This window comes from Melopsittacus undulatus, chromosome 8, assembly GCF_012275295.1.
Source record: "Melopsittacus undulatus isolate bMelUnd1 chromosome 8, bMelUnd1.mat.Z, whole genome shotgun sequence".
NCBI lineage: Eukaryota > Metazoa > Chordata > Aves > Psittaciformes > Psittaculidae > Melopsittacus > Melopsittacus undulatus.
In genome coordinates, this window is record NC_047534.1 from 36,082,087 (window position 1) to 36,107,886 (window position 25,800).

The 25,800-nt window shown below is 36.7% G+C and overlaps 2 protein-coding genes across 5 annotated transcripts in view; one reads left to right on the forward strand and one right to left on the reverse strand.

Annotated features, from left to right (window-relative positions):
- Positions 1 to 5,428, forward strand: part of DYTN (dystrotelin) — a 60,952-nt gene extending 55,524 nt beyond the window's left edge. Inside the window, exon 15 of the mRNA XM_005144654.3 lies at positions 5,374 to 5,428. The gene's annotated coding sequence lies outside the window, so the exon portion shown is untranslated. The remainder of the gene's footprint in view (positions 1 to 5,373) is intronic.
- ADAM23 (ADAM metallopeptidase domain 23) overlaps positions 1 to 25,800 on the reverse strand; it is a 71,225-nt gene that overhangs the window by 12,710 nt on the left and 32,715 nt on the right. For all 4 annotated transcript variants that reach the window (XM_031045105.2, XM_031045104.2, XM_031045107.2 and 1 more), the window contains exons 10-24: positions 23,973 to 24,044; positions 22,657 to 22,823; positions 19,649 to 19,733; positions 18,764 to 18,854; positions 17,479 to 17,527; positions 15,184 to 15,283; positions 12,614 to 12,685; positions 11,801 to 11,887; positions 11,569 to 11,649; positions 9,753 to 9,803; positions 9,180 to 9,243; positions 8,169 to 8,274; positions 6,663 to 6,782; positions 5,605 to 5,773; positions 3,604 to 3,715 (exon numbers count right to left, since the gene is read on the reverse strand). In XM_031045105.2, the coding sequence (XP_030900965.1) occupies positions 3,604 to 3,715; positions 5,605 to 5,773; positions 6,663 to 6,782; positions 8,169 to 8,274; positions 9,180 to 9,243; positions 9,753 to 9,803; positions 11,569 to 11,649; positions 11,801 to 11,887; positions 12,614 to 12,685; positions 15,184 to 15,283; positions 17,479 to 17,527; positions 18,764 to 18,854; positions 19,649 to 19,733; positions 22,657 to 22,823; positions 23,973 to 24,044 (1,426 nt within the window). The remainder of the gene's footprint in view (positions 1 to 3,603; positions 3,716 to 5,604; positions 5,774 to 6,662; positions 6,783 to 8,168; positions 8,275 to 9,179; positions 9,244 to 9,752; positions 9,804 to 11,568; positions 11,650 to 11,800; positions 11,888 to 12,613; positions 12,686 to 15,183; positions 15,284 to 17,478; positions 17,528 to 18,763; positions 18,855 to 19,648; positions 19,734 to 22,656; positions 22,824 to 23,972; positions 24,045 to 25,800) is intronic.

Here is a 25,800-nt window from a genome sequence, read left to right on the forward strand (position 1 = left end):
GACAAATACAGTCACCACACGACAAAGCTAATGGGGTAATACACAGAGGGCTCAGGTGCATACGGTTACCTCACACACTAGGCACCAGACATAGAACTCAAACTAAGAAAAATGCTTACTCTATTCCCCACCCTGTGCCTCCAAAAATCACCCCCAAGGCCAGAATGGTCCCTGCCACTGCACCTATTAGCCTGTTAGTGGCCATGCTCACTGTGTGGAGGGAAAAGGGAAGATTTTTTTAAGGAAATAATCACATTATGTCTGAAATGAAAACATGAAATAACTCCTCAATATTTTATACTATAGTCCATTGTCAGATAAACAGTTCAAACCTCCTAAGAAACCTTTATTTACCAAATACTGTAGCTAAAAATTTCTGAAACCAAATATTTGATTTTCTGTGAATGCTTGCAAATATTACAATGAAAAGTTTTCTTGTAAATATAAGACTATTCCTGTTGGCTTGGGATTCTATTATTTACTCTGAAAGGGAGCATCCTCAACCTACTGCTTTCTTACAGCAGCCAAAATGTAAATAAATCACCAGTAAGAAAACTTTTGATCACCAGAAACTTACTGTATCCATAATGTAACAAATGATAACTGTTTGGCAACAGCTCCATCATAGGAAGAGCAAAAACCACAAGCTTTATAATCGATTCCTTTACTAGTTAGTAATATTTTCATTTGTTATTGTATTTATCAGTAAGACTATTTATCTATATAGCCTAAAGACAGATAAACCCTTGTGAAAGGGTCCTCTTGAAATGTGCTTCAGGTAGCACTCTGGAACTTCCACTACATGCAGCCAGTCTCTCTCAAGACACTGAGGCCTTATTTTTCATTTTTTTAAGGGAACTCTTTTAAGAGAAAACATTTACACATTTCCTAGGTTAAAGATTAAAAGCTTGATAGATATACTGAGTCATAATAGACCACAAGCAAGTAGCTGAAAACCCTGTCTAATGGGAACTTCTCCAAGGACAAAATTTCATAGTTTTCTTGCTGAATAAGTCTGTTTTGAAATGGTTTCTAACTTTTTCCTATTTCATAACTCTACACACAAACACACATACACACTTGAGACATAAGTTTTATACCAAACAAACAAACACACTATTCCATTAGTCAAGCAAAGACCTAATTCTACAAATGAAATGGCAAAGAAAGAAGCTTGTGCACATATAGAATCCTACTGATTTCAAAACTCCTAGCCAACACTAAAGTAATTCCAAGTTTTTGCAGTAGCCAAAAATTAACAGCAAGAACTCTTTGTCTTCCCAAAAACTGCCAGCATGCTGGGTAGGTCTGCTAGTACAGGATACAGTAGGTTGCTGAGTTTAGAGTAACTTAAGACTCATGTATCAATACCAACATAATTAAGAAACACTTTTTAATCCTGAAATATGGTACGGAGCCCAGAGCAATTGATGGGTAATGGAAAGACCTGAAAAGTCAGCAGGAATAGCAGTCAACTGTCAGTTGTAACAATATATAAACAAATAGCAATACTTCCTAGTTACACATGCTCTAACTGTAGTAAGAAAAATGCTTGGCTCTGTGGTGTGAAAGATCTTAAATCTATCAGGTGAATATTCACATCATGAGTGTTCTGTTTCTGAAATGTAACAAAACAAATTTCAGGCTAAGGAAAACCAAGTATTCTGGGTTCTGTTTCATGCTTGTAAGCTGCCATGATGTAGGAAGTACTGGTAATAAGGGGAAAATACTTAATGGAAACTACTTGAGTATGTTGGATCTTTACAATACAGAAAACTACTTCTGTGTTCTTCTGGCATCTTCTCACATAGGAATTCCTCTATTAGAACACTGAAAGAGATTATAGCAGCTGTCAGTGTTCCAGCTCCTAAATTCTAGGCAATTCAACACCAATAAATTATTGTAACAACAAAAGTAAAAATAATCCATCTTTTGAAATCGTTGAACCATCTTGTACAAAACCATATCCTGCCTTTTTGCAGAGGGCTCCACTGAAAAATGCAGTCTAAGCTTTGTGTCCGTACCTGCTGGCAGAAATCCATGCACATACTATTCATTTCAGACATTCTCCCAGAATATTTCAGCATCAACATAGTAATTTTCATAAACTTACTTTCAGTCTGAATTAGATGAGTTAATTTAAAGTACAAAAATCTAACCAAGATAAGTGTACCTTCTGTGTAGCAAAGGGTTTTCCTATAGAACTCTTTACAGAGGGCATTATTTCTTACCTACAGGATGTGGAAAGGAGCAACATCAAATACATGTACTTTCAGTGTCAGAAGCGTAAATACTGTTCTCTTCATACACACACACACAGAAATAGTGAGCTCTATAGTGCTGCTCTCCACAGTGTTTTTTAAGACTGTGTAAGCAGCATTTCACAGTCAGGAATGTTTTTATGGGAAATGGAAAGACAAGCAGTATTGCAAGGCAGGGTAAAAACGGGGCAGCTCTATACTGACAGGTTAGGTGTCCAGGAAGCACCTGCACAGATACCCTAATACAAATCTGGACTCTTTTAGAGAGCCTCCTTCACAGTAGTAACTTATTTTATCTCTTTAACAGTTTTTGGTAAAAGTCTACTGGAGCCATTCTGCTATGGGGCAAAACAATAAGGCACACAAGACAATAGTAGAGCTGTTTTGGAGGGACATATCAAAACCCTGCACTCCCTTGAAACACTGGATATTTGAAAGAGTAATCTATTCGAGTCTGAGCTCTAAGGGCTACATTTTTAGATTACTCTATCCTCTTTCCATCAGCCCTGTATAAGGGACAGAAGGACCAGGAACCAGGACATAGCAGAAAAATTTTGTTTGGCTTTCTCAGTTATTTATTGGGAACTTCATCTGTAACTGCGTAACACTGGATAAATATAGTCTGATGTTGGACAATGTCCTGATGACAGGAAAGACATAAAAGAACTGAACAGCACAATCCAAAGAAATTCTTTGGCAGAGAAGTCAGAGAGAATCTCAAGGGCTTTTCTTTGTCTTTGCAAAACTGTTTTGATGAATTATTTCCTCAATAGCTCCTCTTCGTATTTATGCATCATATGCCATTAAAATACCTACTAAATACGTAACAGCAAACAATAATGATAGCAAGAAGAATTTAAGTCCTTAAAAATCTTAATTTATTTCTTTTTCCTCCCACTGAAATCTGTTTTCAAAGAACCACAGTTTTTTTTACCAGGGACATTCCACCTTTCCCTTTCTTATGCCATAGTTCTCTGAATTAGCTAAGAACAATTAAGGGAATGGGAAACTTCTACTAAAACATAAATACTCAATTATATAAATAATAAGAGCTATGCTTATATTCCGGTCATAAAAATAGAGAATAAGGGATGAAAGAAAAATCAGAAAGTATGTACCCTTACCTATTGAAATCTTACCCAAATTTAGGTTAAAAAAATAAGTTTCATCCATTCTCAAAGCAGAAAGACCTATATCATCTACACAAAACAGAATTTTACTGTCTGGGTCTAGAAAGGACTGTACAATAATATTGTGTTGTTATATGACATTCTACTACCATGTAGCAACAGAAAAATATCATAAATACTTGAAAAAACATGAAAACTGAAATCACACAAACCCTTGGGTCCTTCATCCTTCTTGCTACCAGTATCCCTGATAGGATCATCAATACTGCAGTCTGTCCCAGCCCAGGAGAAATTACAAATGCAAGTGGCTTCATTACTACAAATCTGGAAAGGAAAATAAATGACAGCAATTGTTTTTTAACTACATTTTATTAGATTTCTTTAACATGTAGTTAGGTATTTAATTCACAGTATAAAACTTTATTTATATTTTATATATATATTTAGATATCGTAAAAATAGTGCTGAGTGTTTAGCATGAGTATAATACATCAATAACCTGAAAGTTTGCTTTAACCCTCTAAATACACTCAGATGCTAAGAAAAGCTGAAGCGTCCCCCAGTGGTTTCATCTTCACGTGCACTACACACCTGCATAGCATGTAAAAAAGGAACAGAAATTCTCATTTAGAAAAACCCTTATCTAGTGGAGTTAGATCTCCATTCACCAGTTATCTACACTTTGAGCCTGAATGTCCAGAACAAATACAAGTATTAGCACTTAAAAGGTTCAAGACATGGTCATTCTTTCATTTACAGCTTGCTCCCATGTATTAAAAACAGTAAAATTTTTACTGCTTTTGTCAGAATTTTTTTTCTAAGCAGCAATGTGATGTGCTTATCTTTTAGAAAGATGAAACAGTTCTTCCTATGTCTATATTTAGTTGAATGACCTCTAAAAAAGGACTTAAGACTCACTATAATTGGCAATACACTTATCAGATACAGGAAAGCCTAACCAACTGATAAGCCCAAATGTATCAAATCAACAGAGTTGAGAGCTATAAACTTTCCATATTAAAAAGCACATGTAATGTGTTGCCAGAAGACGTTACTAAGGGGAAAAGCATGACATGAGAAACAGACACAAAACAAAGAATGAGGTTTTGATTATGAGACTAAAAATGAAGTCAATCATTAGGTATCAGCTAATCAGTCTTTTGGACACTGGAACATAAGGTCATAATAAACCAGAAAATTGCTTTCACACTAATGATTATAAGCAAGTACTACCTCTGATTTTTTTTTCTTTTAGCTTAACTTTTACCTCATTCTGCTTCTTAAAGTATTCACTGAAGAATCTTAGTTAGGAAGCTGAAGATAAATACATCCTATGGCAGGTCCTTCAAATTATGAATTATTCAAGTAGTCTTTCAAATTATGAATTGGAATAACCCAAAGCAAACCAAATAAGGTAACAGTTCTCTTACCAGTCATGCTACTCTCCAAATGTACCAAGATGATTTCTAGATCTCCTAGAAACTTTACTTTCCAATTTTAATTTTTTATCTTCTTGATTTTGAACGTAACCCTCTTCTCTGAAACACTCCATCTTCAAGTACACATAATAAGAAGGAAGAAAAATGCCTTCCTGTATAAAGTCTAGCCCCTCAGGCAAGTATTTGTCTACTGAATCTCATAGTGGAAATGTTTTATCAATATTACAGCTAAGACAGATCATTAAAACATACCTAATGTCTTAGACAAACAGACTTATGGGTAGAAAACCAGAATATAATGGGCCCGAATGCAAAATGATACTTTGCATCTGTTCAGGAACACAAACTGTTGTGTCTCAACAGAGATTAAGTTTTACTTAAGTCATGGGGTATAACTCCATGAACTCAGGACCGATTTCATAAAAGTGTCAGGATGTAGGAAAAAAATCTAACTGAAGATGGCAAATACTTTGAAATACGGGTACTACATTGCAGAAGCCTTTCAGTAACTGATATAAAAGCTTTTTTTCTTTTTTTTTCTAGAAACAAAACCAACACTGGGTATAACTGCAGAACTAATTTGACAACTTTGCTGCCTAAAGTCTCACCTGTGCTTCACAGAATGGCGGTCTTCCCCTAAATCTAAACATTTGTGTTTGGAGATGAACAGGTCTTGGAACACTTTCAGGTAGAGAACTCCACAGGGCACATTAAAACCAGATAGAGCAGAGACAGCTGGAGAAGCTTAGCTGCTAACTCCCAGTTCAGACTCACCCCATGACCAGAACAGACTTTTCCATTAGAACCAATGGGACAGCTGCTTATGTTCAAGGATTGAATTGGCAGGCACTTTTTGTCCAGACACATCATCTGAGGTCCACATGGAGCTCCATCCTCCACATAACCTAAATCTGTATCATCATCTAAAAGAACATGAGCACCACTACGAGAAAAAAAGTTTTAAGGTACTATTAGTACTATGACTGGAGTAGTGTCAGTGTAGATACTAAAAGCCTCAGACCCTTCTCTCATTCAGGCATACAGACAGATTAAACAAAATCATGGCTGTCCACAGCACTGACAATGGAACAGCAGTCAGACTAAAAAGAAGTCTTGATGATGGCTTAAATACTCACAAAGGGCACCTTAGACTTTGGGGTTCTTTTAATAGCCTTTGATGGGCCATGCTTTTTTCCTTTTTTATTTTTCTCCCCTGTGGAATACTAGTGCTAGAAAAACATGGGGAAAAAGAAACAACAAACCAAACCCTCATGAGATTTAGACACTAGTAGAATAATAGGAAATTTAAGAATCATTGTTCACTTAGGACCTATGTAAAAGAGTATTCTTAGTATGACAGCAGTGTTGCCAATGTCTCTGAAACACAAATCCAGTATTGTGCACAGCAGGCTAAAATTTACCTGCCTTTTAACTGAACTGTAGTTTAACATCTTATCCTGTAATAAACTCTTCAGTTTCCTCCAGTTCCCTACAGCTATTTCCCTGAATATGTAATACACAAAATCATTATGTTTAAAATATAGGTCTTTGAAATGACAGGCTTTTTATCCCCCAGGAAAGTATAATGCTGAGCATTAAACTCTGACAGAACTGGAGAAATCAGCTCATTAGGAGGGCAACCCATATTTTTCTCTCTTTAAATGTGGAATATTAGGCTTTGTTTTAATCAAAATAAGTATCACTCAGGATAATGATTCTGCTGAGCTGTAAGATATTAATTACCTAAAAAAATCATAGAATTTTACAGTTATGTTTATCTTAATTATGTTTGACAGAGCAAAATAATGTCTGAACTCTGCATTATCTTTTACCTGCAATCCACTATTCGTCCTTGATGATAAAAAGAGTTGGGAATAATTTCTCCTTGAACTTGACCAACTCGTGGAACTCTAGTAAGATTAGTACAGAGCAAAAAGCCACAGAAAACATCACTGTGAAATGAAAACATAAAAAGTTACTAGATAATATGAAGTAGATGTACAAAAAAGACTGGCAATGATGCTGCTGATCACATTAAGTAATATATTATGATAAGCCACATATTTTCAGAGTACAAGTCTGGAAGTAAATTATTTGATATAAATGACAAGAGGCAAAAAGCATCTCTCACTCTAATGCACCTGTGAAAGATCATATGAACCAAAAACCTTATCTATGCTCAAATTACAATATCATACAATTAAGAGAAGTCAAACTGTAAAAACCTTTGTCACATCAGGCTAACTTACATTTCCCTCTCTAGCAGTTTGAATGCTGTACATTAATGTTAAGTTTGAATTTTTAATTGAATTTTATTTCCCTTGCAGGGCAACAGAACTATGATAAAAATAACCAGTATGCAGTGTGTGTGCCTGAACTTTGTCAGAGAATCAGTTTTGTTTGATGTTATTTTATATGTGCAATCTTCAGGAGAAGGATATCAGGTTAAAAATTCCATCTCCTCCTCCTCCAATTGTCCCAGGTCATAGAAGAAGCTGCATGAATGCTAGAAACTATTTGTGAAAATTGCAAAACATTTTAAATGGCCCTTCAGCTACACCATTTTTCTGCATCTCTCTACTGACCAAAACAAGTTTTAGGCAAGGTTTGTAACATACATATCAGAACAACATTAATCTAAATATAGAAAATAGCCATTACACAACTCCTTTCCTTATGATCCTATCTGAAAAGTTAATCGTGTAATAAATAAAGCCACTTGATAAACTCAAATAGACAAAGAAAGAAAACACCATTCTGAGACTGAAACTGTTACATGCATACCTAGAAATTACAAACCAGTAAGAGACTCAGAGAAATTTAAATCTCTCCACTAATGGCCATTAACTTGAAAAGTAAATTTTATCAAATACCATGCTCACATACAAGTGACTCAGGCGTTTTCTCTAAGAGCATCCAACTCTCTAATGGTCCTTTCTGGTCAAAAATAAAGGTTGGAACAAACTTGAAATAGCGTAATTTGTTATTAATCCCAGAGCAGGTAAAAATAGCATGTGAATTTGCAGCCTAATTTATCCCTACCAAATCTGAAGTGTTTGTATATTATGAGCATGTGATGGTTTGCTGCCCTCTGTCCCAGCTCCTTGTAAAGTGTTAAAGTCAAAGTACACTCTTGTGAGAACCTGGAATTCTTTATAGGTGTATTTGCAGAGTTAGCCATGGATTTGTCTGAAGGGAACTTTTTCAAGATGCAAACCTTGTGAGGGAAAGAAGATCCCAAATAAGGCAAAACAAACCACTGACACATTCATGAAAAAGTAACCAATATTAAACCAGTATTAATCAATACCAAACTAATGTCTATGAAGATAACTTACTGTTTGCTACACTGAATCCATCGGTCTCCATCTTTTCCACAGTTTCCTTTTTTTGTACCCTCTGTATTAAGCTTTTCGTAACAAAATTTGTCAGATCCTGAAGACTCTGTTGATGAAAAAAGAAGGTAATTTCCACTGGCACCATCACAGCTTTGAAAACCTGCATGAGTTATTGCAGCAGTTCTCTATTTTTTTAATACAAAACACATCTCTAACCACACATGTACATACACAGATGGTATTTTCCAGTGACTGTATCCCTTCCCTCCCATCTTCCCTAGAATGGAATGATTCTTCTGCCTCAAATAGGCAGTGTCAGTAATGGCAGTTATGATTAGACAAAAAGCACAAAAAAGCATGAAGTGCCAGAGGACAGGACATCCTGATAGTCCTGCTCTGCTGAACTGCCTCAAAGTCGTTACTCAGAAATTTTATCCCCTCTCAGCTGCAAGCCAAAATCTATTGCAACTGCAGTTCTATTTTACTCAGCACCTCTGGGCTTTAATTCATACTGTGTATATTTAAATTCACACCAATGAATTAATTTTCTTGACTTATAGGATGGTGTAGCACAGAGAGACGAGGTGAAGCAGCTTTAGCATGAACCACTGCTGGGATAATGGAATGGGTAACTCATTAAAAACACCAAAACATCCGTTTTGAACTATATAAAAAAAAAAAATCCTCAAACCAATCTTCCCCTCCAAGTAACAATAACTCAAAGCTACCAATAGTTTGTATGTTCTCTCATCCAGTTCCACCAGAGTCCAGCATTTGCTGCCCTACTTATGTCTGCAACCACATCATGTCGGAACTATCTCACTGTCATCACTCCCAGACATGAATTTTCACTTGGCCATCAAGCCACAGGAGATCACTGCAGTCTGCTCTAATGAGCAGAAAACTTACTTTAACTTACAGTGGCAGGAGCAATAAATAACATCCTAAAAACACAAAACACAGGAATGAACCAGAACCAAAATACATTTAAGGTAGTTAAAGTCAACCTACTAGATCCCCAGATATATTTGCATTGATTATCTCTTGTCTTGCATTCACCGTTATAGCAACGACCCTAAATAAAACACAAAATATGTTAGCAATGAGAACTGAATACTATTTCATTCATCCCCCTCCCTCAACAAATGTCTCATTTTGATCCTACAGGTGCAGATTGTGAGGTAATTTTCATGAATTTGGGTAAATTGAGTACACATTTTGGTCCAGATTCTCAAAGTCAGTGCCTCACGTGTACTGACATTTCAGCAACTGCTTTATATATAGTTGTAAAGAACTTGTTTTAGCAACATGCATTTATGTAGTTGTAAAGAACTTGTTAACATGGAGTATAATAAAAAGATAAATATGCAAACATAAGGATGCCAAGCAAATTTTACTCTAAGTTATTAGTCAGTGATCATCGACTGCATAAAGCACAAGCAACAGTGATGTCCAAAAGACAAAGAAATATAGAAGAGAGGATTAAAAAAACCCAAACAAACAAAACCAAAACAAAAAACTTCTATTCTTGTATTTGGTTGATTTCTATTTGCTGCTGTGCAGGGATTTTTAAACACTGCATACCTGATTAGAATCACAGGCATACCCATCTTGTTTATGAAGATTTGGTGGACACTGAAAAACAGTAACAATTTTTTTATCATGTGTACTGTAATAATACAAAGGATCACCTATGGAATTTTAATGGCTTTAGAAGACAACTGCACAATATAATGCAACATAATTAATGCACAAATCTGTATAGCTATAAATACAAATGAAAAAATGAACATCATCAGCCATGAAATACAATGTTTGATTTAACTTTCTGCACAGTCCAAGTAGAACTTAAGGAGGTCATGTAAAATAACAAGCAAACAAATGTGTTCAGTAACAGGGTATTTGGCAGTGAGTAGTGGGGCAGTGTTTGCAACACTGACACTGCTTTCAGCTCAGTTCCACTAAGAAAGTGAGTGAGCACTCAGTTGTAGCCTACTATTGCTTATAGAGGTGTAGGGGTTTTTATGATGTTAATTGTCATGTTTTCTTGGCACATGATGAAGATAGGAGCAGCCTATTCTCAAAGCTTTCCTCATCAGAATGGACCTGTGAAGATTTGGAAAGTGTAGCCAATACTTTGAGGGCAGCCTTTCTAGTTGAAGCAAGCCCTTCTCCCTCCCATTAAGAAAGCTCCATATACAGAATAAAAGTTTTACAATAAAATATCAGCAATAGCTACTTATCTGTAAATGTAGATGCCCCAGATAGTAATATAAAAAGAGGTTACTGTTAATTTATTGGCATCTATAATTACAGCCAATGCATAGAAAGAGACATGATCTATCCTGAATCTTACTTCTTCAAAGCAAAGAACTTGATGCAGCAAATTACTGCAGCAGAGCTACAAAGTTCTTATATAACCCTGAAGCTAAATACCCAGTGTTGAAAAGAAGCATATATTACCTACATCAAAATTGCTGTGAAAATGGAAGATGTACAGAAAGTTGTCTATTAGAATTTGAGTTAAAATGGTATTCTGGTTGCTGTTCATTCCCATACTTTTGAGTATTAGCCAAATGTTTAAGAGAAATGTATAAAAGAGTCTTAAAATTCTAATACTTGTGCACACTCTTAAAAACCAGAACCCTTTTTACAAGTCTTACAAGGAGTGGCTGAGGGAACTGCATTGCTTAGCCTGGAGAAAAGGATGCTCAAGGGAGACCTTATCACTTTCTACAACTACCTGAAAGGAGGTTGTAATAAGATGGGTGTCAGTTTGTTCTCCCAAGTAGCAAGTGATAAGATGAAAGGAAACAGCCTCAGGTTGTGCCAGGGGAGGTTTAGATTAGGTAACGTTTCTTCACTGAAAGGATTGCCAGGTATTGAAACAGGCTGCTCAGGCAAGTGGTTGGGTCACCACCCCTGGAGCTATTCAAGACATTTTGGAGGTGGTGCTTAGTGATAGTTTAGTGGTGGACACTGGGACTCGATGATATTAAGGGTCTTCTCCAACTTAAATGATTCTATACTCAGTTATAGTTTCCTACATTCATATTTTAAACTATTTTATTTAATAAAATCTTATTCCGTTTGATTCCATTTGCATTTGCTATATATTCTTAGTACTTACGCTATAGATCAGGCAAAGACTAAAGGAGGATGTCTGGCACAAATACTACACAGATACACAAAATCCCACACGTTTTAAAAACCAAAGAAACCTACAGAAGTAATATTTTGAGTCCACTTAGGTTAATTTTGAGTTATGATATTTTACCTGCAGTTATTTTGGGCATATGAGTGAGCAGTTTGCTAATCTGGATTTTTATTCTTAAACTGATATGAAAATGAGTGCAAGCAAACATCAACAGTGAAGCAGAGAAAGCTTCTGCATACACACCTGGCCAGAATCCCCAGTGCAGAACTCTGCAATATCACATTCATTCACTGCGTATCGACAGTCATAGCCCCGTGGGAAAAACTAGAAAATGAAGAATATAGTTCAGGTCTAAGATTAGGTCTACATAAGCTGTTCCTTTTCATTCTATATAAAACACTTTGAACTATAACAGGCTGTATAGGACTTCCACGGACAATGGACAGAATAATAGATACACTGCAGCAACACTCACAAGACATGATGTATTACAGCAGGGTCCATCACTACAGTGAGCTCCATTAGAAAGAGAGCACTTCTTACAACAGTCTGCATAGCACTCCTGAAGAAAATATTAAGCAAAATTTAGTTTTCCATTGTAAGTAACATTTTTCTTCACAATCTTTCCAACAAACTATTAGGTACCAGGAGACAAAAGATTCAGTTCAGTACTGATGAGTTGAAATTATCAGCTGCAAGAACATTTGCAGTGCTCAGATATTAAAGATAAAACAGTGACAAATATGCCATAGCAACAAGGGCATTCACACCTTCTGAAGCTTCTTACCAGGTGTGGAATAGCCTGTACCAAATGCAAGCTGCTTAGCCAAATTGTTCAGAATGCAGAAAAAAAGATTAAGGAAACTAATTATGGGTGCAATTCTCTTTAAATACTAGAACTAGGACTCAAATCTACAGGGCAGATGTGAAAAAAATGGAATATTTCCAAATTAGAGAAAAACCCAACAGTTTACTTATTCTGTCCAAACCCAGGCATCTATCTCCAAAGCATTGATGAGGAATCTACCACTCCAGGTACACAAAGGTGTAAGCAACAATTCAAAACTTGCTAGGAAGCAGCTACACCTTGTCAGCTGTGTAACAGGAACAGTTCAGAGGACTCTGTCTTTGCACTCATTCTCACTTGGGAAAATGTTTTAACACAGTCCTTTAACAAAGCTGTTCCCAAACAACAGGCAAAACAAATTAATTTCCATAACCTTCCCCCTTCCCTTACCAATCACATCATTTATCTGAATGTATTTTGTAAGAAATAATATATACTCGCCATTCGGAAACCACAATCACATTCTTCTCCTGCTTCTACATATCCGTTTCCACACTCGGTGGTTTCAAAAAGCTGAAAGCAAAAAAGACCCCCAGCCTATGAGATTAAAACTAGCATCGAATGCTATGGAAACACTCTCATAGAGAATATACATGCTGTGATATTGCAATGGGGAGGGCAGAATGATTTCAAGCGCTGCTAGTCAGAACTGTTCAGTCATGAAAGCAGTACAGCTGAAAGGAGAATACTGATCTCAGAAAATCATGACAATCAGAAAGACAATAAAATAATACTCAAGGAGATAATATCTGAACTTTGTTCCTATTCTATGGACTCCCATTTCTTTGACAGTTTCTTCAAGAAACCTGTCAGCAGTGAGATCCCTGGGATCTGTGCAGGTACCCACACATGCTCATGCAGTTAGCTCCTGCCTATTCCAGTGTAACATATGCATGAAAGTGATAAACATTAAGAAATACTGCCCAATGTAAGTTCTGCGTGCCTTATTAGTAAATTAGAATAACAACCACATACAGACAGTGCTAAAGAGTTAATCCTCAAACCAGCTATATACAATACAGGTAAGTCCTAGAGTTCAGGATGGTATAAATTCTATTGCAGTTCCACATATCATAATATTGATTAATGGTAATTTAATGATATTTTTCAGTCTTGTCAGAAATAATTTTGCAAAATCTTTGCCTGTTTTCAATGTAAAAATTCTGCTTTAAAATAAGAATATGAGGAATCCCCAACTATACTGAGCTATTAGCAACACAAACACATTCATCACTAGAACATGGTTGAAATGAGAAGGTAAAAGTTAACAAGTTAAAATAAGAGCAGATAAATCTTCAGCTAAGTAAGGGTGAAAGATACGAGTAAACCTGTTCTTTCTGCATGGGCTTAGTGGCAATACAGCTGTTGAGAATTATCAACATATGAAATGTAACATATATAATACAAATTAGTTATAAACTTGGATAAAATTCTACTTTGGTACTTTGGGCAGGGGGAGGAATCATAATTCCTAATCAAACAGAAAAACATTTTCCTTTGGTCGCATAAACTACATAGGCAATAGCAGATATAACAATTTTGGGTGCCAGAAGCAAAGCCACACTGAAATAACACCTGTATGTACTCTTCTTCACTAGCAATCTTGTTTTGATAACTTGTTTTTCTCTAGAAGCCACTGTTACTACCATGCTTCAGTGGCAACAGCAAGATCTCTTATTCTGAACCTGAAATTCAATTCGCCATCAGACAGCCCTGGTTACCTGACCTGCAGCCCACAGGAAAACAAAAACGGGGTCAACCAGAGAAATGCAAGGAAATAACAGAACACACAGATTTCCTGTGGCATTTATCAGGAACCATCAAATGTTCACATACATCTCAGAGCATAACCAAAAAGTTATGATTAAGAATTACATCATTGTGACTGCTTAACACAACTACGTTTTATTCACCTAAATATCAAACACACCATTTTTTTACCTAACCTCATATTGTGTAATTTCCATCCCTCCTCCCTTCCCCCCAAGGTACTTCAGTTTCAAAGCTGTCAAAAACTGGCAGAGTTAACAATGCAGTCATTCTCCTGGGGGCAGTTTCATTAAGTAAACCAGATTTTTATTCTAAATACAGTCAATTTGACAACTTGTTCACATTATCTTGCTCAACAATCATCATCAAAAAATGAAGCTGTGTTTGTCTTTCTCCTTGCTCACTCTTTTCTGTCCAAATTCTTACATTCTTATTCCATAAGCAAAGCTTGCTACATTGGGAAAAGATTAAAAAACACTCTAACAAACAAAATCGTTTTGGTTAATTGTGCAAGGTGGTGGTCTGCCAAGGCACTCAGCACAGTAAACATAACAGCCTAATAGGCTCATGTGGTACCGAATTCTACAAGGACAGCAAGTTTGACACCATGATTAAATGGAATATTAATACTTTGGATTGGTCTTACTTTGCAAAAAGAGACACATTGAATCTGTTTATATTACTCAGAAGGATGTCACGCTAATATTGCCGTGGCAAAAATATGACATTGGTAAGTTTTTAGGTGGAAAAAGCAGTGGATGGTATAAGGAAACAGTTATAAATTAAAGCTTGCTAGATGCACATGTGAAAGGAAATTAAGGTAACTTTGAGAATAACCACAAGCTGCTACTGTCTGTATGAAGTAAACTACTGATTTTTAATTCTTGGTGAGGTAACTGGCATTCTCTTTAACAACCTTAGGCAAAAAGCCCAAGAATTAAGCATATGTGGAACATGCATTACAACCTCACTTCTGGATTCATTTTGCACTACTTCCTGCTTAAGTAGTAGTGCATTTATGCTGAATGGGGGTGTACCTGGCTGTGAAAAAAAATCAACTGTAATATCTGTCATTATTTGAGCATGAAGAATTGATGGAAAACAAGCTGCATTCCTCTTGAAATTAACTTGAAATGTTATTGGAATGAACAGTCAGCTGATTACAAGGAATGTGAAGAAAATACCCACCTAGACATCTGGGTAAAATTAGCAGAGGTGCTGACTACAAACACATTTATTACCTTTGTTGGCCTGTTGAAAAGGCAGGCGCCTCCACCACGAAGTAAGAACTCCTTGTATTCTGCAATGCTGCATTTGGAGAATTTCCTGGAATGGTATACCCTAAAATGGCAAAGAATCAGCTGAGTAAATGCCTCGAGACACCAACAGTTACTAGAGGGGGGCAGAGGAGTCACAACATTTTTTAATACTGTAAATCCCAGTTTCTTACAACCACTGTGTGCAACAGGACGTCAGCTCAGTCTTAGGCTCACATGAAATTGGAACCAAAGTGAAAGTTTCCCAATATTTTGCATGTTTATATTTCTATCATGTGGATCTACAGTCTATGAAATCATGCTTGCCTTCTTAATAAGGTGAAGCCCCATTGTCATTATAGCTGCTTCACACCCTCTCAATTGCATGCGTAATCCAGTGCTCTCTTGGGTTTATCTTCCCTGCAGCTTCAGTTTGAAAAATGGGTTCCCTGATTTTATGCCAGGGTTTTAAAACTCTTCAATTCTTCTGATCCTGTTAATAAGCTTAATTTTTAAAGTAAAACTAATTAAGAGCAGTTGTATAGGGTCAGAATAAAAATCCACTTTACCCAAATCCCATCTGGCCCTGCGAATATGCCCAGAGAAGAGCACAGTACTGTACTACTATTTGCAGAATGTTTTTCCAGCTTCCAAAGATTTCTAGCTCAATGACTTTCACAGGAAGACTTACTTTGTCTTACTTAATAATCTTGACTGTATTTTCTTGCATGAAGTTGCCCAAAATCTTTTAGCATCTACAAGGTGCTATAGCAAGAAGTTTCACAGCTTAATTACAGACTGATAGGAAAACAATTTCATCCTGATTTTTCTGTCACCTGTTTTTCTTGTTTGTTTCACTTCCTGTCTCCCTACTTCCTGCACTGCAAGATATAATCATTTGCTACATGGTTCACAATATTATAGACTTCTATTTACTGATGAAAACATACTTTATCAGCAACTTCTTACACAGAAACTGCCTGCTGTTTTTATTAGCTATGTTTTTGTTCATGTCTGTGAACGAGAACTATTCACACTATCACAGGTGGGGTAACCATGCCATAAGGAGTTTCTTCATGCCCCTCCTAGCAGCTCACTGATACTGAGTTGACGTTTCCCCATTTAATTATTCTATATATAAAAATGATCTTCAAGCACTGATGAGGTGACGAGGCTTTACACTGCAGCTAGTTATTTACTTAGGTCAGAAGTCAGCCCTTTTTCAGCTTCTGGGCGATTGTCATCTGCTCCTGGCTTTTTTGTTTTAGCACATCAGATATGTAAGAGGTTTGTTCCACAACCCCTTCTACCAGTATTTCCACTCTGAACTCTGATGAGTTCACCATAGGGAGGAAGCTGGTGAATAGAACAGAAGTATTCTGGTCAATGCCTTGCTTTGGATTCCAGAAGCAAACTTCTGAATCATTTTCTGTTGCATTCATACAGTGGCTGACAACTACAAGTCTACAGGAAAGCCCCATGGTAGTTCTACTTAAGAACCAGTTCCTTCATATGTAGTATGAAGAAACTGAGCACCTTCTGCCTTATTTATAACTAATTCTCTCCATGATTTTTGCAACCGAGCTTCCACAGTGTGCAGGAATTCTGACAAGAAGTGATTTGTAAGACTCAAAAAGCTGTGTTTCAGAAGCTAACCTTTTCTAATCAATTGCTTACAGTACACAGAAAACAATCTGTGGCAGAGTGTGAGGGCAAAGGGCAATGAAACCTGGTTTCCTCCCCTATAAATGTGCTTCCCCCTCAGACTTCACTGACTGTTTAGCTAAGGATTGAGAACAATTGCTGAAAGCTTCTGACATCTCCTTCTGTTCACTGGAATAGAAGTAGAAAAATCTGTTCACTCAAATTTAGAATTTGAAGGAATGGGGGAGGGAATCTAAAATTTAGGAGGAAAATATAAGTATTGTCAAAACTGTATTCTAACTTTTTCAGCTGCGTGTAAAAAGTATAACTGGGTTTATTTAATGAAAAACACATATTTGTTACTTTTCAATCATTACAAGTATAGCAAAGCATTAGTCAAGACACTGCACTGCACTTCAAAATAGAAGATTTATGAATAACAACCTAAAGTGTGAATAGCAAAGGGAATAAATTGTCAAAAACTGAAATAATTGATCTGTATATTTGGGTTGTTCCAACTGCTTCCAATTGTTCATTTCTTAGTACAAAACCACATGAACAAAACCCAATACATAAATATTTATGTATACTATGAACTCATTCCAGAGCCCTCAATTACTGATAGTTATGACATACCCCGTTTCCTCCATGATGCAACCACCCCAGGATTCAGTGCAGTCACACTCTTCTCAGACAAGACCAAATACAACAGAAAAGGAAAGCAGTTATAAATACGCTCACAATGAACATAAGCTACTCACTATAAAAACTGGACCTTGAATCATTATACAGAGATTAGGTGGTTGCTTGGCTTACAGATTCTAGCCCTAAAAAGCAAACCAGCCCACTTGAAGAGATGCTAATATACTTCATATAACATGGTGCTTTCAAATTACTGTATGTTCACATTCTTAAGACTCAACACAAAGTCTCAGGAAGCATAAAAATAGCTGGCAAGGTTCTTCCCTGCTCTCAAAACAGGCAGCACAGGGGTATGTGCACTACACATGATAATGATGATTAAAAATGTTCATGATTCCTCCTCCCTAAAACATGTACAGAACACTCTGAAGGAAAATTGCTACCGGACAGGCCATGTTTTTTTCCCTTTGGAGTAGTTATTCATAGTAATATGTGAATTGGACAATCACATATTCATTAGAAAACGTAGTTGAATGAAAATGGATTTACAGTTTACTTACAGCTACAGCATGTAAGTCAACAGTGACCAAATTCATGAATTAAAAATACAAGATCAACGCCTTATGGTTGGTAAAATAAAAGTTACAAATTGCCTATAATCTACCAAAGAAGCAATATTTTCTCAAAGAAAAGTTCTGTATTCTAGTTACTACTGCAAATCCACACTGTTTCAAGATGCTTACAAGACGCAAGTGGAAAAACCCAACTATTTTCTTTACCCCAAAAAGGGCTTTTGCAGCAGCTTTTGTACCTACACTCTCAATGCGTTAAGGCCACATCAGTCTAATCTTCTGGCTGTGAAGCAGCAAGGTAACAAGTCGAGCAAATGTCAGTGCAAACTAGATTACAGCGTCTTACCATAAATCAGGTATTTCTGTATTTTAAGAAGTCAGTGATAGTACTAGAGGAACTACAGATTTCATTATGATAGATTAGGAGTTCTGAGCTAAATTAGTGGTGTTTTTACCATTATATCGTTGAAAGTTGATTACAGATCTAAACTCTAGACACAGGACATCACTAAGGTCATTGCAAAATCAGTGCTAAACTGGGGGCTCTTATTTTGGTTAACCTCAAATTTGGTGCATATATTTACAAAAGCAGTAATTCTTGCTCTACAGATACAGCCAGTTGGTATTTGTTTCAAATATTACAAAGGAGGAGTTTATATACATATAGCTAAGGGGAACAAAAGAAGACTCCATGTCAGTGTACATACTCGGTTTCCTGGCAGCTGGCTCCCATTGTATTCCAAGGTTCTGAGCAAGACTTTGGGCTAGTTCCTGTGCCATGGCCAAAGGGAGGCCATACTGCGTTCCAGGAAGAGTGTGGGGAAAATTAAAAACCAAAACAAAACCCAACAAAAAACAAACAAACAAAAAAACCAAAACAGAAAAACAAAACAAATGTAAGTTATTCTAATGAACACTGCACCAGCTCATTCTGGCTTACCAACCACTTACTACTTCAGCATAGTTCTGTGTGCATATAAGGAAAATAAACACAATGAAGTACGTAACAGAAAACATCTCTCTTAACCTTAGGAATCCCTCTCCATTGGTTAACCAACAGAAAGGAGTCTGCTTGATATATATGTAATAGTTTTGTATCATATGATCATCATATGTTAAAATAGGAGATTTTCATTATTGATTTAACACTGTACTGAAGAAAATAAGAATCATCATCATACAAAGGGACTCATTTTTTCTAGTTTTAATGTTAAAAAACCCCAGTAAGAATTACATGTCATCAGCAGATCAAGTCTCTTGTAGCGAGAAGACTCAAAATTCTATTTAGAATTATATTTCAAATGTTCATGTCTGAGCATTTTGGGTCTAAATTTCTGACATATGTACATACGTACTACAAGCCAATTTAAGATCTTAGGAAGAGAATAATGCAGACAGGAAAAATGCTTTTTTCCAAAGAAAAGCACAGTGAGCAGTAGTTTAATGATGATTCAAGAAGGCTGGCTGTGACAATCTGAACTTTTTAGTTAAGTTAGGTTTTCTGTCTGTAACGCCCCGACCCACTGAAATAAACTGAGGTTTTAATATACAGTTTCTGTTTTATTTAATTTCAGGAGTGAAAAAAGAATTACCTCATTCACTCCTACTCCTCTGGTCACAGAGCAAACCCCTCCAAAGTAACTTAAGCTGCTCCTTTTGTAATGAAATGTCACATTCCTTACGAATAAGAAATAGAGAAAAAAAAACACATTGACATTGGGCACTAAGAACTTATTGAAAGATCATTTTCACACATACTGTGATATCCTGCATGCACATTAAACTCCATTAGTATCAAAGGCAACTGCAAGTTAACAAACAGAACACAAGCATCAAAAGAGTTGATGAGACAAAAATAGTATTTTTGTCAAAGGTTGTATCTTGTAGAGTCAGAATCAGTCCTAACCCACAAGCAAACCAAGCAGAGGAAGCCAGAGTACCAGATTCCTAAGAACATAGAGTCATGACATTGCCTGTAAAAATATAAGGATATATTCCAGTTTATAACCTGTCAGGAAGAAATCTTGTCCTGAAATGTACCAGTATTAAGAATTTCTTTAATTATGCTCTTCTGCAAACCAATTCAAGTTCTAGTTTCAACTCCAAATGAGAACACTGAGAAGTACACCTAAGGGGAAAGTAATTTAATACTGCATTTTAACCCTGCCTCTTTTCATTCATTATGCATAAGCCTCAAATAATTGAATTAAGTTAATGTATTCTGGATATAAAGTATTCTATAAAATGTCTATAAACTATTATGAATGATACCTATTTTAACTTTACATGCATAATAATGAAACTACACAGCCCTGGGCTGTCTTTGAAAATTAAATCCTTTCAAAAGAGCGGAACCAACATCCCTGTTGGTTTTTTTAAATACATGACACTCATTCAGGTATCTATTTATTATTTCAAAACATTCTGACAGTCATCAGAACTTTCAAACTGTAGCGTAACTATACTAAATGCTTAAAGCTGGATGCTTTATAACAGACAGAACCACAGTAAGGGATGAGGTTGGCAAGTACATCTTCAAATGGTCTAGTTCAATCCCCTTGCTCCAAGGAGGCTCAGCTGGAGCTGGCTGTTCAGGGCCATTTTCCATTACCTTATTAATATCTCCAAGCATGGACACCCCACAGCCTCTCTGGGCAATCTTCTTCCAGCATTTGACCTCCTCCACAGTGAAAGGGTTTTCCCCTATGTTTAAATGGAATTTCCTGTATTCCAGTTTGTATCTGGGACCTTTCACTGTGCACCACTGAGAAGAGCCTGCCAGCAAACTCTTCAGCAAGTGACACAATGTATGCATAGAAGTAACTAGGAGTGCACATCGTCAGCACTTTGCAATTAGCATTGTGTTGCAATGCTGCATCAAGGCAGTACAGCTATGACAGAGCCTGGAGGACATTCTTCATCCCCTGTTTTCATCTTCCTCTGCAGAAGATGAATGTTCTAGGAGAATCATATGGAAAGCATGTCCCACTCTGTCCTTGTAGTATGTCATGCTGCTGGGAGAAGGCTTAAGATCTTAAGAGAAGGCGCAGGGGAGACCTTAGAGCAGCCTTCCAACATGCAAAGGGGGCCTTCAAGAAATCTGGAGAGGGACTTCTTACTATGGCATGTAATGACAGGACAAGAAGGGATGGATTTATGCTGAAAGAGGGGAGATTTAGAGTAGATATTAAGAAAAAATTCTTCACTATGAGGGTGGTGAGACACTGGAACAGGTTGCCCAGAGTAGTTGTGGATGCGCATCCCTAGAAGTGTTAAAGGCCAGGTTCAAAGGGGCTTTGAGCAATCTGGTCTAGTGCAAGGTGTTCCTGCCTGTGGCAGAGGGATTGGAACTAGATTATCTTTAAGGTCCCTTCCAACCCAACCCATTCTGATTCTATAATTCTATGATCTTCATGCTGCACAGGGGAACACACTCTTCCTCCTATTCATTTACAATGCTGTCAAGTAAAAAAAAAATACTGTTGCTCAATGCTGATGTGATGCCTAATGATACAAATGGAACTTTCCCTCAAAAAGCATTGTCTCAGGAAACAATTCATTACAGCTTTAGAGGAGGAAACCTTCCATTAACAAATCTTCAGTGCAGTTATGCGTGTAAATTAATACAGCAGCTGGAATGTTCTTGTGGCAATACATATTACTGTCAGCTCTGCCATCTTCTGCTCTTTACTGGGAAAACAGTACAACACACACCTAATTAGCAAAATTATGTGTCCTTAAAGGCTCATCAGAAGACGCTTCAAATATGGAACATCTCCAGGTTGCAAAGTGTCCTGGTTTGAGCAGTAGCAGTCATTTTTCTCCTTGGTAGCTGGTGCAGTGCTGTGTTTTGACTTTCGGGCTGGGAACGGTTGCTGATAGCAAGTATGTTTTGAGTTACTGCTCAAATGTTTGGTTTGTCCAAGGCCTTTTCTGAGCCTCATGCTCTGCCAGGGAGGAGGGAGGCCGGGAGGAGGCAGAGACAGGACACCTGACCCAGGCTAGCCAAAGAGGTATTCCATACCATAGCACGTCATACCCAGGATGTAACCGGGAGAGACTCAGAAGGGCTGGAGCTCTGGGGGGATGGAGGAGGTATCGGTCGGTGCTCGGTCGGGCAGGGTGGGGTGAGTTATGGGTCGATGGCTGGTGAGGTGTTGTATTCTCTTCACTTGTTATTTGCTTTACCATTATTATTTGTAGTAGTAGCAGCAGTAGTGATTTGTGTTATACCTTAGCTATTAAACTGTGGTTATCTCAACCCGTGGGGGCTACATTCTTTGGATTCTCCTTCCTAACTCTCTGGGAGTTGGGGGAGCAAGGGGGGGAGTGAATGAAAGAGCTGTGTGTGGACTTGGTTTAAACCACGACACAAAGACATTCAAATTTCATTACAGATACTTACCAACATGACCACAGTATATACTACACCTATTAAAACCAGACTAAGGTGTTAAAAAATAGATTAAGTTTCCTAAGGCAGGCAGATGAATACCAAGCAAAAGAAGTAAGCAAGAAGAAAAAAACAGGTAGGCAAAAGCAGCAGACAAAAAAGTATATAAAACTGTAATAGTCTGGTGCATTGTATAATGGTACATACGAGAGTAGGTGCACAGCATCAGCATGCTGTTTGATATAGAGCTGTCGATATTTGGAGAAATCATGAAGCATCTGCAGAGGGTCAGGGTGAATGTGAATACGATCTCTGTCTGTCCAAGTTTCCACAGCAACAAGAACCACCCTGGTGTTCAGCTGTTCCTTGTATATCTGAGGGCAGAGACAGGACAGGCACAGGAGTAGAACACTGGGTCAAACATGCACAGTTAGCCAGTAAGAGTAAAGCGGAAGGACAAGAGGGACAAAGCAGGAGGGAAACATGGGGAAATGATTAGCTGGTAACGCCTTGGATTTCCTAAAAGTTAATATTCTGATCAGTTTAAATTTGGTATTTTAGTGGTCAAAAGAAAAAACCTTGATGCTCTTTTATTGAGCAATTCCCTTTTCTTTAAAATTCTCATGTTGAATAATTTCACCACTGAGTTTTGCAGAAAACCTGTACAAAAATCAGCAAAGAAGAAATGTAAAGGCACACTGGGTGATCTCAAAGAAAAAGAAAAAGATCTCAAAGACAAAGAATAGCCAAAGCCAATTCTTAAGTTTAAATCATTTCTCATTTCTCCAATACACCTAAAATTTAATTCACATAATGCTTGATTTTCATTTATATTATGATCACCTAATGCCACTCAAGTAATGTGAGAATTAGGTAAGAATATTAATTTTTCTATTTATTTTAATGTCTTTGTAGCAATAGACGAGGACAATCCGACCTTAATAATTACACAACAGTTTAAAATATAGATTTTAACTTGATTCTGAAATAAAACTGACCTTCAGGTTCAGGTCATAAATAGCCAAATTTTATTACTCAGTTACTCAGAACTTGCAGATCTACAAAAGATGTATTCCTCATCTGCAATAGACAGTCTGCCCATGAAAAGTCTTACACAGGGCATAAAGAACACTTACTGATCATACAGAATTACGATCTAAAAGCACTGGATAATTATATATTGGCTACCTAATACATAAAAGACACAGAAGGCAAATTAGTTGGTCGCTTCCATGAGGCACCATATTAAATATATACCTTTATTATCTTTTTTCCAAATTATGCCTACAACATTAATTGAAAATACCCTCCTGCCATTATGACAGATATTGATACTGAATAAGCAAGCAGTAGCATTCACCCCAGGCTATTCTTCTGCAGAAGAACTGGAAATTAGTTTTAAAATGTAATTTTTATAACGGCTTATTTTTCTAATCCTGGTATATGCTAATGTGAAATTTTAAATGCAGTGCTAAACTAACAGGGTCAGTTATACAGTTTTCAGAAGAAACACTGATACTTACGGCATCTACAAGGTTTACCACAGACTTTGCAAAATTGTTTATGTATGCATTTGAAGACCGGTGCTTTTTGAACTAAAAGGAGAAGAAAAAGTAGAGCACAGTGAAAAGTTAAATATTTATTACTAATTCTTTATTTTTAAAGCAAGAAAGAAAAATTAATATTTTATGAAAGAGTAAGGGAAAAACTCAAAAAGCTTTTCAGATCACAGCCTATATCCCATCATATTCAAGAATCCCTGGAAGATACAGAAAGCCATACATGCTAGACAGACTTTCACATCCATAAAAGGAGCATTTAGCCACAAGAAATATCCTATTTAGAATCATAGTTCAAACATTCAAAATTAGAGGTAAACACGAATATAAACAGGAGCTCAAAATTGAGAGAATGTTGTACCTTATGTGTGCTTAACCTGATGAGTTAAATATCAGGCTGTACTGGCCATACTCCATGACTATAATTACGAGACACAAAGATGAAGTATTTGCCACATGTCCTATGTACACCTCTTTGCAAAGGCATCCTTTTTGTACTTCAGAACAAGACATTTATGGGAAGTAGCATTAGTTATAGCAAAAGGCAAAAGTAAACTTGTGTTTGAATATGAAAAGAGTTAAGCTGAGTACCTTCAGTTTTACCTTCAAATATTTTCCATTTCTAGAGGCTTAGATGTTTCCATTTCTAGAGACTTAGTATTACCCATTCTGCTGCTTAATTTCTGTGCATGTCATTACAACTGTTTCCTGCCTTTCCCCTCCTGCCCAAGTCCCCTCTGTTCCAACTCAGATTTTTCAAAGATGCTGCCATGGTATCTAAACACAAATCCTGGACGTTCAGAAAAAAACTGTAAAATGATAAACCAAAATTGCATTATATGACTTACAAACAAGAAAATAAGTCTTCACAATTTCACAGAGAAGGAACTCAAAATTGCATAGAACAAAGTCTTCATTAAAAACCTCTGAATAAACTCCAACTACCAGTTAAAAGCAACAAATGTCATCACTTCATGATCAAATGTTATAATGTTTCAGGCAAGTCTCAGCTATTCCCACTCCCAAACACAGTACCCAAAAACAGTACTCAAAAGACTGACTCTTCTCTGAGCACCTGAGTAGTTAGTCTCGTCAACTAAGACAACTGGCTACCTTCCCAAATTAGAATTATAGACAAATGCCCAGTTTTACAGAATTATGTTTGGTGTGAAGGTGAAAGTAAAACTGATAGATATTTCTTTAAAATTAAATAATCTTTCTCAAATTGAAAGTCAGGTGACACACACTATTATTATATAACAACTTTTCCATCCCTTTAATTCCAGTTATTTTCGCACAAGCAATCGAGTTTTAGATTAATGAAATGCCACAGAGATAACAAACTTCATCAAACTTAGTAATGCCATTCGTTTGACAGCATGAAGATCGATTTTGTACATATACAGTTATTAATTGTTAAGTTCCAGAATCCTTCAGTATATCTGCAGCAGGTTTTACTACCCAAACATACTATAATATAGGTTTGCAGAGACCCCCTCTCCCCATAACTATCCTCAAAACAAAGCGTTTTCAGCTACAGTGCTAGTAGGTGCTTAGGATGTACACTGAGAAGATTATCTGTATCACAGGACTCTGCTCTCTAGACAGCCATGATACTAGAGCCAAATAATGGGGGAACAGAAGGGTGACTTTGTTTTTTTGTTTGAGCCAATCCAAAGGTTTCCCAGAAGTAGAATGGTAAAATAATATGGAAAATAATATTCGGAAAATGTTCTTGCTTTTCATTGAAGTATTTAAAAGCCCAAATCAATAGCAATATACAACATAATAC